This window comes from Lineus longissimus, chromosome 2 (assembly GCF_910592395.1).
Source record: "Lineus longissimus chromosome 2, tnLinLong1.2, whole genome shotgun sequence".
NCBI classification, from domain to species: domain Eukaryota; kingdom Metazoa; phylum Nemertea; class Pilidiophora; order Heteronemertea; family Lineidae; genus Lineus; species Lineus longissimus.
Window position 1 is genome coordinate 17,272,350 of NC_088309.1, and position 11,955 is coordinate 17,284,304.

An 11,955-nucleotide genomic window follows, 5' to 3' on the forward strand; every position below is an offset into this window, starting at 1 on the left:
TCACCGAGAGGTCTCGTGTAGATGTTGAAAAGTACTGGCCCTAACACAGAGCCCTGAGGGACACCATGTGATAACACCACTTTATCGGAGACATGGCCCATGACACACACTGAAGTCTTTCTGTTAGTGAGATATGAGGAAAACCACTGAAGTGCAGTTCCAGTGAGTCCGACGTTTTTCTCCAACCGATCAAGAAGAAGCTGATGATTCACAGTATCAAACGCAGCAGATAAGTCAAGTAGAACAAGCAATACTTCGTTTTGAGTGTCCAGTGCGCATAGAATGTCATTTGAAACCTTCAAGAGCACGGTCTCTGTGCTATGGTGCTCACGATAGGCTGACTGATGTGGCTCATACAATCCTTGTGCAGACATGTGCTCCTTAAGACGTACAGCCACCACCCTCTCCAACAATTTAGAGAGAAACGTTAGGTTTGACACGGGTCTGTAGTTTTTCATGTCATTTTGATCCAGACTCGGTTTCTTCAGCAGGGGTGTGATATGTGCGTACTTCATACACTCTGGTACCTCACCCACGTGAAGAGACATGTTGATGATATGTACTAAGACTGGAAGGAGCACATCCAAGCATTTGCGTAGCAGCCAAGTTGGAATCGGATCCAAACGACATGACTTGGCGGGGGCTGCTAGCAGGATCTTCTTCAATTCTTCAGCAGTGCAGGGCGGTAGAGACTGAATCGTATGAACTGAGGACGGCTGGGTTTCAGCGGACAAACAGACACCGGATTCGTTCCTTTGATCGGCCAGTTTATCTTGAATCTTCTCAACTTTGTCAGTGAAAAAACGGCTGAAGTCATCCGCCAGGCTTTGTGGCTCGGTGTTTTCTGGCAAGGAAACCGATTTTCCCTTTCCGAGAAGATCACGAACGGTTTTGAACAGGTCCTTTCCATTTGAGGCCTCGATCCTATCTCGGTAGAAAACAGCCTTGGAGTCTCGGATGAGTTTAGAAAACAGTCCAGCATGGGCCAAGCAATCATCAATAGTCTGCAGCAAAGATGCATAGACCGCCTTCTGATGCTTTTCATATGTTTTATGGGTGATACAAGGGCTGTCCATCCATGTGCATAGTTTGTTTAGGCCTGCATAACCAGCACCTGAATCTAGTGTACCAGCAACCAGCCTACGTGTCGTCAAGAATGGTGCCCGAGAGCTGGTCTCACCACCTACTCTGTCTGAACTGAGGTTCTCGCTTATCATATGATGACAAGATTCACACTGTGTTCGGAAACCTACTACAAGTCCCTTATTTCTCTTTATAGTGTTCACAGTCAACTCAGTCTCTGCACAATTTGGACAAGGAAGATCCTTGACCACCTTTTTGACAGCAGAAACTTGCACAAATAAACAAGAATTGTCATCACAAACACCAGCTGCACCACCCTCATCATCCTCATCTGAATCTCCACCACCATCTGGATCCCTCTCATCATCAGACCCTTCAAGTAATGTTTTGAGCAAATCAAATCGTTTATTGGTTGAGGATTTGATAGCATTGATTTCACCCTCACCAGGAGGGCCTACTGATACAGCAGGAGGATTGTCAGCATCACCACACAGTACAGAATCAGATGGTCCACCACTGGCAAACCCAGTTTCTTCTACAACACAGTCAGTGGCATTGTTTTTGGCAGGTGTTCTGCGCTTTTCACGGACTAATTTCATCTGTTCCTTCTTGGATTGCTTCCCAGAGACTGAATTCCGTTTTGTAGAATCCTTTTTGCCCCATTGTTTAGGCATTGTCATTCAAATTATCAAGAAAAGGCAATACAATAGCTTGTTATTGTCTGCTAGCAATGGGGGCAGCCATTGCAACTCAGAACGAGGCAACCAATTAGAGGGATGGATTGAGATCACTTCAGTCAGTACAAACACACACTAACTAGTCATCCTGACTCTGAGCAGGCGCATCCTCCATTGCTTCCAACAGGCACTATTTGTCAATTGGGCGGTGGTATTCTGAAGTTGCCGTTTTGACCAAGGCGGATCTTACAACACCATCCGACACTGGGAAGACGTCAATCACTCGTCCTAGTGGCCACTCGCCTCTTTTGACGTTATCTTCCGCTAGCAAGATTAAATCCCCGACTTGAAGATTACGCTTATCTTGCCGCCATTTTTCCCGCCGCTGAAGTTCAGGAAGAGATATTCCCGCAACCATCTTTGCCAAAACAGGTCTAGGAGGTATTGCACTTTCCTCCACTCTTTTTTTAGCAAATAGTCTTGTTTGATGAAAATTCCAGGCGGAATTCCCGCCACTTTCCTATGCAACAGGAAATGATTAGGCGTCAGCGCCTCACAATCCTGCGGGTCCTCAGAGACATGGCACAGGGGCCGTCCATTCATGATGGATTCCGTTTCGGCAAGAAATGATCGGAGACCATATTCCGTCAGCAGCCTGTCTCCTGACAAGGCTTTGAGATGTTTTTTGGTAGGTTTGATCAGCCGCTCCCACACGCCGGACATGTGGGCGGCTGTCGGCGGCTGGAAAATCCAGTTGACGCTATGTTGCTGGAGCGCCAACTCGATTTTGTCTTGGTTCCAATTTTCGACTGCTTCGCCAAGCTCTTTCTCAGCACTTGTAAAATTCGACCCATTGTCAGAGCGAATCTCATCTGGAGGACCTCTCCTGGCAATGAACTGTCTCAGCACAAGAATAAAGTCATCAGTACTCAGCGATTGTACTGGCTCTATGAAAACAGCTCTTGTCCTCAAGCAAGTGAACAAGCAGCCCCAGTGTTGGGCTGTACTGTTGCGGCCCCATTTGATATGTAGGGGTCCAAAGAGATCGATTCCAGTGCTACTGAAAGCTGGCTTGAATGGGACCAGCCTCGAGATAGGTAATGATGACATGACTTGTTCCATTTTTCGAGCGTTCTGGCGACTACATAGGATGCATCCGGATGCATCCTCGGACAATCCGCTTTGCAAGGCGTCTTCCTCCTATGATCCAGAATCTCTTGCGTGTTTCAGCGAAGATGTGCTCCCGACCGGTATGTCCCAACCTTTTATGGCAGTCTCTGGCGATCAGTACACTGACATGGTGATCAGCCGGCATGATCATTGGGTGTTTTTCCTCGAATGAAAGACTTGGGGCTTTATCCAACCTGCCCCCCACTCTGAAGACGCCTTCGATGAGCATGGGTTTTAGACAGGCTAATGGACTACTAGCTTTGACATGGCCCCTTTTTCTCCAACAGTCAATGTCTTCCTTGTAACATTCGGATTGCACATCCTGGGCAATGAGTAAAGTGGTGGCATTCAGTTCCTCTGCGGTGAGGTTGCTAGTAGGGAATTTACGATTTTTGAGACCTTGACAGAATCGTACTACCCATGCCACTGAGCGTGTCAGTTTCACCCAGGTGCCACAGCGCTTGATAACCTCCTGGAGACCAGCGGTTGTGATCTTCTTTGGTTTGTAACAATCGGTTGAGGTTTTGACAGATTTGACAATGTTCACTTTCACTGTCCCTTTGACCTCAGCGTCCTTATTCGACAATGGTTGAACCTGAGCCTTGGGCCAAAATTCTTCACTTTGCTTGAGAAAATTTGGACCATTCCACCAGGTGTCCTGTTCGATCAGATCACCGGCGGACATACCCCTTGACGCGATGTCTGCTGGATTTAACACACCCGGACAATGTTTCCACTGCTCTGGCTCCGTGATGTCACGTACAGCTGCTACCCTGTTCGCAACGTAAACATGGAAGCGTTTACTATCATTTTTGATATACTGCAATGTGGTTTGTGAATCAGACCAATATGTGACAGCACTCAGCTTATAGGTCAACTCTTCCTGAAGACAACTTGAAATGTTCGCTGACAGCACCGCAGCTTGCAGCTCCAAACGTGGAATCAAAGTTGTTTTGGCTGGTGCACATCTGGCGCGGCCGGCAAGGAAAGAACAATGGACAGTTCCATCTGAATATGCAAACCTCAGGTAAGCACACATCCCGTATCCCTTTTCTGAGGCATCAGAAAAGTTGTGGAGTGAAATCTCTAGATTCGGTTCCTCGCTAAACGACAGTTGATAACAACGTGGAATCTTCAGCTCACACAATCTGCTCAACCCATCGATCCATTCTCTCCATTCTTGTTGCACTGAAGACGGTAGTCGCTCGTCCCAGTCAACTTCTAGTGCCCAAAAACCCTGCATAATGTTTTTGGCTTCTAAAACTACAGGACAGACAAATCCTATTGGATCGAACAGTGAACTAAATGTTGACAGTATACCATGCTTGGTGTCTGGCTTGTCAGATGTGGTGGCTGTGAACTTGAATACATCCCCTTCAGCGTCCCACTCCTGTCCTAGCGCTCTGGAGACAGGCAGAGAATCGAGATCTAGATCGAGGTTTAGAGTGGATTTTGCACGTTCACTCTCGGCTATGCTGATCAACACCTCCCTGTCATTGCTTTGCTAACCAGTTGTCCGAAAGCCTCCGGTAGCTGTTATCGCTGTAATGTCTCTGACTGCATCGATAGCCTTGGCTGTGTTTGGCAATGAGCTTAGATGATCATCCACGTAATACTGTCTCTCGACAGATGTAACAATCTCACTACTGAACCGTTCCTGAGCATCTTTGGCGGTTCTCTTCAAAGCATAATAGCAGCAGCTTGGAGAGTCTTTGGCCCCAAAAATATGTCTTGTCATTTTGCACACAACAACCTGGCCGTCCAGGTCTCCGTTTTCCCACCATAGAAAACGAAGAGCCTCGCTGTCGTCTTCGGGCACACCCACCCTCAGGAAGAAACCCTCAATATCGCCGACAATGGCGACCGGCTTTTCTCGAAACCTCACAAGGATGCCTAGGAGACTATTGGTCAAGTCAGGACCATTCACTAGTTGGTCATTAAGACAAACTCCCTGGTATTTAGCGGCAGCGTCGAACACCACCCTGACCTTGTCTGGTTTCCGTGGGTGGAAAACAGCGTGATGTGGCAGGTGTTGTAGTCTGCTGCTCGCGACGGGTTCTTGTCCTCCCTCAGGCCAATGGAAGAACTGAGGTGAACACAAAGAGGTAAAGAAACTGGTACTCGATTTTATTTCGATATTCCAAGCGTAACATTTTCGTTTATATGCGCGAGTGCAACCGTGATTTGGAACTTGCTGGATGAAGGGTCCTCGATAGTCAAGCTACCTGGTGAAGTATTTAACGATAGGGTTGGAGTTAGCATCAGTGTAGTTACAATCGGCGGAACCCAGCCGAGAGTAGTCTTTTCCACTTGCTGACTATTCCATAACTGCCTATACAATCGTTTTCCTCACCCAAACATTCAGACGTGTCCTAACAACATCCAATAAGAGCATAACACGCGTGTTATCCAAGGACCGGCAAGGTGACGTGGCCAAGTTATAAAACAAGGGTCAAATTCTAATGACATTGACGTCAGCTACGTGCACGTTGTGCAATAACACTTATGCAAATCCTATAAATATCTTATGATGGCCTGATGTGCTAATCCGCCTACATGTAAGGCGATCTACTTATTAAATACCAAATACATAAAATAACGGTCGCCAATGATATGTGAAACCTGAAGTAAGCCTAGGCTTATCATATAACACCTTAAGTCAAAATGACAGAGCATGACTCTGTAACACCTTCCCCCTTACGAGAAGACCTTGTCCACAAGGTTGATTGTCCATGTTACCTTGATTGTTTATACAAGTTATACCTAATACCTAATACCTAATACTCAATTGTGTGACTATCAATAAATGGTCAGACGGCAAATCAGGAAAAAGGTCGAATGTACAACATCACGAATTCCATTTAAAGGTCAAATACACCACTGGATCTGGAGTCAGGGATGGTAAATTTCCGATCTGAAATCTTCTGTCAACGTCCCACATGTCCAAAGGCCAGGAATCTTGGAATGGACAGAACTGAACTGATATATCGTTCACGTACGCTATGGTACCCAAAACTGTTTTGCTATACTCTCTGACACAGTCATCAACAGTTGCATCCCTTTCCTTGTGTAGAGTCGCTACCGATGGCAACGCAGTTCTGGTATTTGGGGTTGTACGAAACAGATTTGATGAAATGCAAACTTGTTTCAAATTCCAACTAGGTGACAAATCCACAATATAATCAAAATTTAAATCATTACACTCTATCGCACCTTTTCCTTTTTCCATATCATCACAAGCCGAATCTTTCTCACTAGAATTGCTAGAGTCAATCACACTTTCGACCTGTACCATCGGCCGCTTTTCGACCATCTCCCTGTAACAAGGAGGTGCGATCACTTGTTTGAGAACATTTGGCGTGTCCATAGTCGTTGAATATGTGCGAGGGTCGGATGACGATTTGGCGGTATTTTTGTCGCCATATTGCTGTGAATGATAGCCAATGTCCGTCTTTGACTGTTCCTGGTCGATAAAAGAGTGAGACTTGAATTGAACCGGTTCAAAATTTAAATCACGTCTGTCATACGCTGGCTCTTTATAACTTACTTTAATGTCGCCTTTGCGCTTCCCCGCACTGTCCTTAATTCTTTTCCTTTCCAAATAGTCGGCCAACCGCCTTTTGTCTCTTTCCCGTTTACGTATGGATCTGCGGCGATTAGCAAATAGTACCGGTGAATTTTCAGAACTCTCTTTAATGACATGGTCCGCTTTCTTCCAATGAAGTGTTACAGTGAATCCTTCAGTGTCCACATGAAAGTTCCATTCTGACTGGAGAACATGCAATCCAAAGGTCCTCATTGAAAATTCTAGTTCTTTCGGCAGCTGAACAGTCATTTTTCCTGATTTTCAAGCCTATTTTACCACACAAACTTGTCTCGTACTGAAGACAAAGAGCAATCAAGTTACTGAACTAAATCGAATCGTGCTGATAACGCGAATTATCCTTTTTATAAAATTTCAATCCCCGTACTGGCAACCATGTTGTAGTCTGCTGCTCGCGACGGGTTCTTGTCCTCCCTCAGGCCGATGGAAGAACTGAGGTGAACACAAAGAGGTAAAGAAACTGGTACTCGATTTTATTTCGATATTCCAAGCGTAACATTTTCGTTTATATGCGTGAGTCCAACCGTGATTTGGAACTTGCTGGATGAAGGGTCCTCGATAGTCAAGCTACCTGGTGAAGTATTAAACGATAGGGTTGGAGTTAGCATCAGTGTAGTTACAATCGGCGGAACCCAGCCGAGAGTAGTCTTTTCCACTTGCTGACTATTCCATAACTGCCTATACAATCGTTTTCCTCACCCAAACATTCAGACGTGTCCTAACAACAGCCAATAAGAGCATAACACGCGTGTTATCCAAGGACCGGCAAGGTGACGTGGCCAAGTTATAAAACAAGGGTCAAATTCTAATGACATTGACGTCAGCTACGTGCACGTTGTGCAATAACACTTATGCAAATCCTATAAATATCTTATGATGGCCTGATGTGCTAATCCGCCTACATGTAAGGCGATCTACTTATTAAATACCAAATACATAAAATAACGGTCGCCAATGATATGTGAAACCTGAAGTAAGCCTAGGCTTATCATATAACACCTTAAGTCAAAATGACAGAGCATGACTCTGTAACACAGGTACCACGTTTTGGTATCATGCTTTTGGGCTTCCTCTTCACTCAGCTTTCTGGCATAGCCGCCTTTCAACAGTTTTGACATGAATTCTGTATATTTTTGATGCAGCTGAGGATCCTTTACCAATTTTCTCCGCAGGGACTCTAACCTTGACTCCGCCATTGTCTTGTTGTTTGGCAGCCAGGGGTCGTCCGCCTTCCATAACATCCCTACCTCGTATCGGCCGTCGATCCGTTTGGTTGAAGCCTCCAATTTAGTCAGGGCCCGTCGATCTTCAATCGACATCCCTTTCTTTTTGGCGACCCCAACATTGTCAAGTTCGAGGAGCTGAGCCATCTGGGACTCAATGATTTCTGTTGCATTGTGTCTCAGAAAGTTGACCTTGACCTTCGGCTGTCGTTGACCTCCTCCAAGGGGACCAAATACTGACCATCCTAAGACAGTACGGACTGCAAACGGTTCGTTTTCTTCACCAATCCGACTTTCTAGATGAATCTGTACAGCGGGCACATTAGTTCCTATCAGCAAGTGAACTTGGTCCTCGTCAACCTCAGGTATGGTTATTCCCTTCAGATGTGACCATTTCGAAAGATCAGCAGGCCGGTTCGTGTCAATGCTGAAATCCTCCACTACTTTAACTGGTACATTTATGGCAAGCCCGCCTGGAGTGTCCCCTGTGGCTGGTTTTAACTGCAACACGCTTTTACCAACCTTGACTGTAGATTCCCCAGTCATAGTACAAACGTTCAACTGTTCCTGCCCATCACTCCCAATTTTCAACTTCTTGGCTAATTTGGCGTCGAAAAAGGATTCCTCGCTTGCAGAATCTAAGAGTGCAAATGTTTTGATGCTCGCACCATCAGGCCCAATAATTCTTACTGGCACTGTCTGTAGGGCGATTTTTGAGTTGGTTGTACCGGAGCCGATTGCGTAGTTGTCCACAGACTTGGGCTTGGTCTCTGTATCACGATGCAACAGAGTATGGTGTTTCCCAGTACATTCAGTGCACTGGGGGGCTGTCTTACAGTCCGCAATAAAATTATCCTTGAAAAGGCAGTTAAAACAAAGGCCGTTTGCCCTGGCTACACTGCTGCGATGTTTATAATCAGTTGCTTTAAAGTCAGGACATTCCTTGAGTAAATGATTCGATTTACATTCGTAGCATTCTCGTTTACGCGCTGGCGCAGGGTTATTCTTAATCTTAGCCTGAACCTGAGTTGAAAAGTTTCTTTTCTTTTCTTTCACAATTCCTGATGCGACATGTGAAGTTGGTTTTGGCTTATCCCTCTTGGTTTCACCAACCCTACCAAAGATTGGATCGTTTGCAGCATCGGCCGACCTTTCAATAAACTTGACCAGTTCCTGCAATTTAACTGTACCACCTAAGTCTCGTTTTTTCTGCGCCTGATCACGCCACTTGTACTGTAATGGCAGTGGAAGCTTACGAGACATTTTTGATAGGTTGGCCATGTTCATTTCACCAAGAGCATCAATGGATACTAGCGTCTCCAGTACGGTACGGGATTTGTCAGCAAAGTCATTCAGCGCTTCCGTATCATTGGATGCTATGTTTGGTCCGTTAACAAGGGCTTCAGCACATGCCTCTGTTATCATGTGTGGCTGACCAAACCTACGTTTCAAGATGGCCAGAGATTTCTCTAAACCACCCTGAACGCCATCAAACCCAGAGATGGCCGTCTTCGCTCGACCGTCCACAAACTGCAGGAGGCGAGCCATCTTTTGCGAATCGCTGATATTCTGGGAGTGCACCATGGTGTTGAACCTTGAAGTAAACGTGTTATACTGACACGGATCACCACTAAACTTGACTACCTCAAGGGGAGGTAGGGCTGACTTCACAGCCAACTGCTCCATTGTGCCAACAAACTGTGCCAAACTACTATTGAGTCCTGAATCAGAGTTCAAGGAAGGGTCAGGTACTGCGGGTCCTTGAGCCCCCTCACACACAGCAGGGACCGTTGTTCCTGCGTCTTTGTCACAACCTTGGGGAGTTAGTACCTTGTACAGCCTTTCAGCTTTTATTTCATTCAATAAGTCCTCCATGGTGTTTACATAATGTTCAATACGACTTGCTTGTTTATTTAGGTCATTGTCAGATTCAACACGCTTCTGCAGTTTATTTAACCCGTCCTTAAACTGGTCTACACAGTCTGGTTTTTTATCAACTGGCAGTGGCCTTGGCGCCTTGCGTGTAGTCGAACCATCTTACAAAGTTTGTACTAGTCTCGGGACTGGGTCCGGGGACACTGCACCCGGATCTGATGAATTGACTTGACAACGGTTGTATTACTCATCAAACGACAGAATCCTTTATTCTTGACACGGTGTCTGGTATCATTCAATGACGATTGAAGGTTTAACTGCAAAACATAAACAGTACAAATCATAAGTTCACTAACCTCACAAATCACAACCTGTTCCCTGGTCACAACCACCAGAAGACAGAACTGAAGACACTATTTCGTCCTGAACGGTGGCGACGCCTATACGAACAACGTTCAACTACAATGTAGATGATGGATAACCAGCTGGCAGAGGCTCTCATCATTAGGATTATAAATACCTCAAATCCACAAATATTTCACTGATTAACAAAGCTTAGACAATAGTTGTTTATCAATAATATCTGGACCTCCTAAAGTGGTATATTGTTACATAAACAGACAGAATAAAAGAAAACCTTAACTTTAGGTTGGTGGCGGGAAAAGTCCGGAAGGCTCCTGAAGACGACAAAGCACTGCCGCCTAAACATGTCTTATACGGCCATACTATGGCTCACCATTCATGTATTTTAGCTTCTACATGTACACTTACATCTCGTTGTCCCTTCCACTGTCTATAAAAACTATGGGGGCACAGCTTGTGCCAAAACTTCCCATTCTTTGGGACAATTTACTAAATTTTGGTTGTGAAATGATGCACAATATTGTCCTATTAGTTTATAAATGTCTTTCAAAAAGTTTATAAATGACTATCAAAAAGTTTACAAATGTCTCTCAAAAAGTTTTTAAATGTATTTTAGAACTGCAACGCTGGTGCAGCTGGATCTTGAGTTGACATCAGGGCGAATTGAGTAGTCTGGCTGCTGGGCACATCATCCGTGGACGTTATAGAACATGTAGAAGTTGAATAGTTCGGTACACACAGAGATAGACGTGTGTACCGTGCCAACTCCAGAATTGTGCCAACTACAAAATATTTGTTCCAACTATAGTATGCCAACTGGCGAAGTTAGAAGTTGAAGATCGATCCGTAAGATGGCTCTTCTGACGTTAACTACTGGGTAACAACCTCGGCGGAGGTTGGATCTGGGTAGTTGGCCTATCAAATTGGAAGCTTTCCTGAATGCTAGCGTTTGTTAACAATGTGGCAATTTCGGATAGTTACTTTTATAACAATGATAATGATAATAATATTTAATAACCCCCAAGATTGTAGCTTCAAGCCGGGTTTCAAGTATATGTGAGTGTTTCCGTGTGTGAGTGTTCCCCTACAAGCATTGTTCGTTAATAGGTTATCAATAGATAATCAATAATTATGACACATGGGGGAATACTGATAGTGCTACACCGGTCTAGATTTGTCCGGAGTGTCCGGGAACAAACAGATTCAATAGCGCGTTTCTATCGCCATGATCTTCGCTGTAAAGGTCGCTATAAAATGATACTTCCGGTAGTTGGGGACCCGTGAAATTGGTAGTAGTAGTATTCAGGTGACGTATTGCACACCTGGCGGTTGTAAGTAGGCTACAGTAGAACCCCTCTTAGCAGACACCTCTCTATCAAGGACAACCTCTCTATTGAGGACACTAGTTTTGGTCCCAAATGGTTGTGTTCCTTCAATCTGACCTCTCTTATCAGGACACTTCTCTATTAAGGACAGCATTTGTCAGTCCCATGGGTGTCCTTTAAATATAGATGTTTTACTGTACTAGTGTATTCCTCATACGTAGGCTACAACAAGCGGTTATAGTTTTGATGTACATGTACTATACATTGCCAGAGATAGGAGAGACTCTCAGGTAGGGTAGGACATTTCCAGCGGGACTTGTTATTTTGATAAGTGTAGCATTTAAATGCAATACCGGTCGTGTCTTTGCGAAACCGTCCCCTTTCCCTTCAACGGAACCGCCCACATAGAACGTTTCCAATTAAACCGTGCCAGTGGGATAGAACGAAGCATTAGTGAGGTTTTGCAACCACCGGTTAGGCCCTACAACGACGATTATCTTTGTTCGAGTGAACTCACACAATATATAAACGTCGTCGTAGGGCCTAATTGGGTGGCTGCGAAACCTCACTTGGCATGACGAGGACTATATACATGTCACAAGCTGTGCTTCACCTTGGCCTTCACCTAACTAGCA

At 45.1% G+C, this 11,955-nt stretch overlaps 2 protein-coding genes across 2 annotated transcripts; both read right to left on the bottom strand.

The window, feature by feature from the left end:
* Positions 1–2,901: 2,901 nt before the first annotated feature.
* On the bottom strand, positions 2,902–4,173 carry LOC135482958 (uncharacterized). The gene has a single exon (XM_064763442.1). The coding sequence runs from the start codon at positions 4,171–4,173 to the stop codon at positions 2,902–2,904; it is 1,272 nt and encodes a 423-aa protein (XP_064619512.1).
* Positions 4,174–4,434: 261 nt separating this feature from the next.
* On the bottom strand, positions 4,435–9,632 carry LOC135482959 (uncharacterized). Its single transcript, XM_064763443.1, has 4 exons — positions 7,692–9,632; positions 6,478–6,699; positions 6,223–6,393; positions 4,435–5,016 (listed from the first exon to the last, which is right to left on the bottom strand). Exons 1-4 carry the CDS (start codon positions 9,630–9,632, stop codon positions 4,435–4,437), a joined length of 2,916 nt encoding a protein of 971 aa, XP_064619513.1.
* Between the last annotated feature and the right edge of the window lie 2,323 nt (positions 9,633–11,955).

Bases quoted from the DNA above. Each gene is read 5' to 3' on its own strand.
- LOC135482959 (XM_064763443.1), bottom strand. From the start codon at position 9,632: ATGGAGGACTTATTGAATGAAATAAAAGCTGAAAGGCTGTACAAGGTA. The intron at 6,700-7,691 runs GTAAAGGATCCT...CATGTTCTCCAG, and splicing joins AGTCCCTGCGGAGAAAATTG to TCAGAATGGAACTTTCATGT. The intron at 5,017-6,222 runs GTACAGGTCGAA...TGTTCACCTCAG, and splicing joins TGGTCGAAAAGCGGCCGATG to TTCTTCCATTGGCCTGAGGG.
- LOC135482958 (XM_064763442.1), bottom strand. From the start codon at position 4,173: ATGCAGGGTTTTTGGGCACTAGAAGTTGACTGGGACGAGCGACTACCG.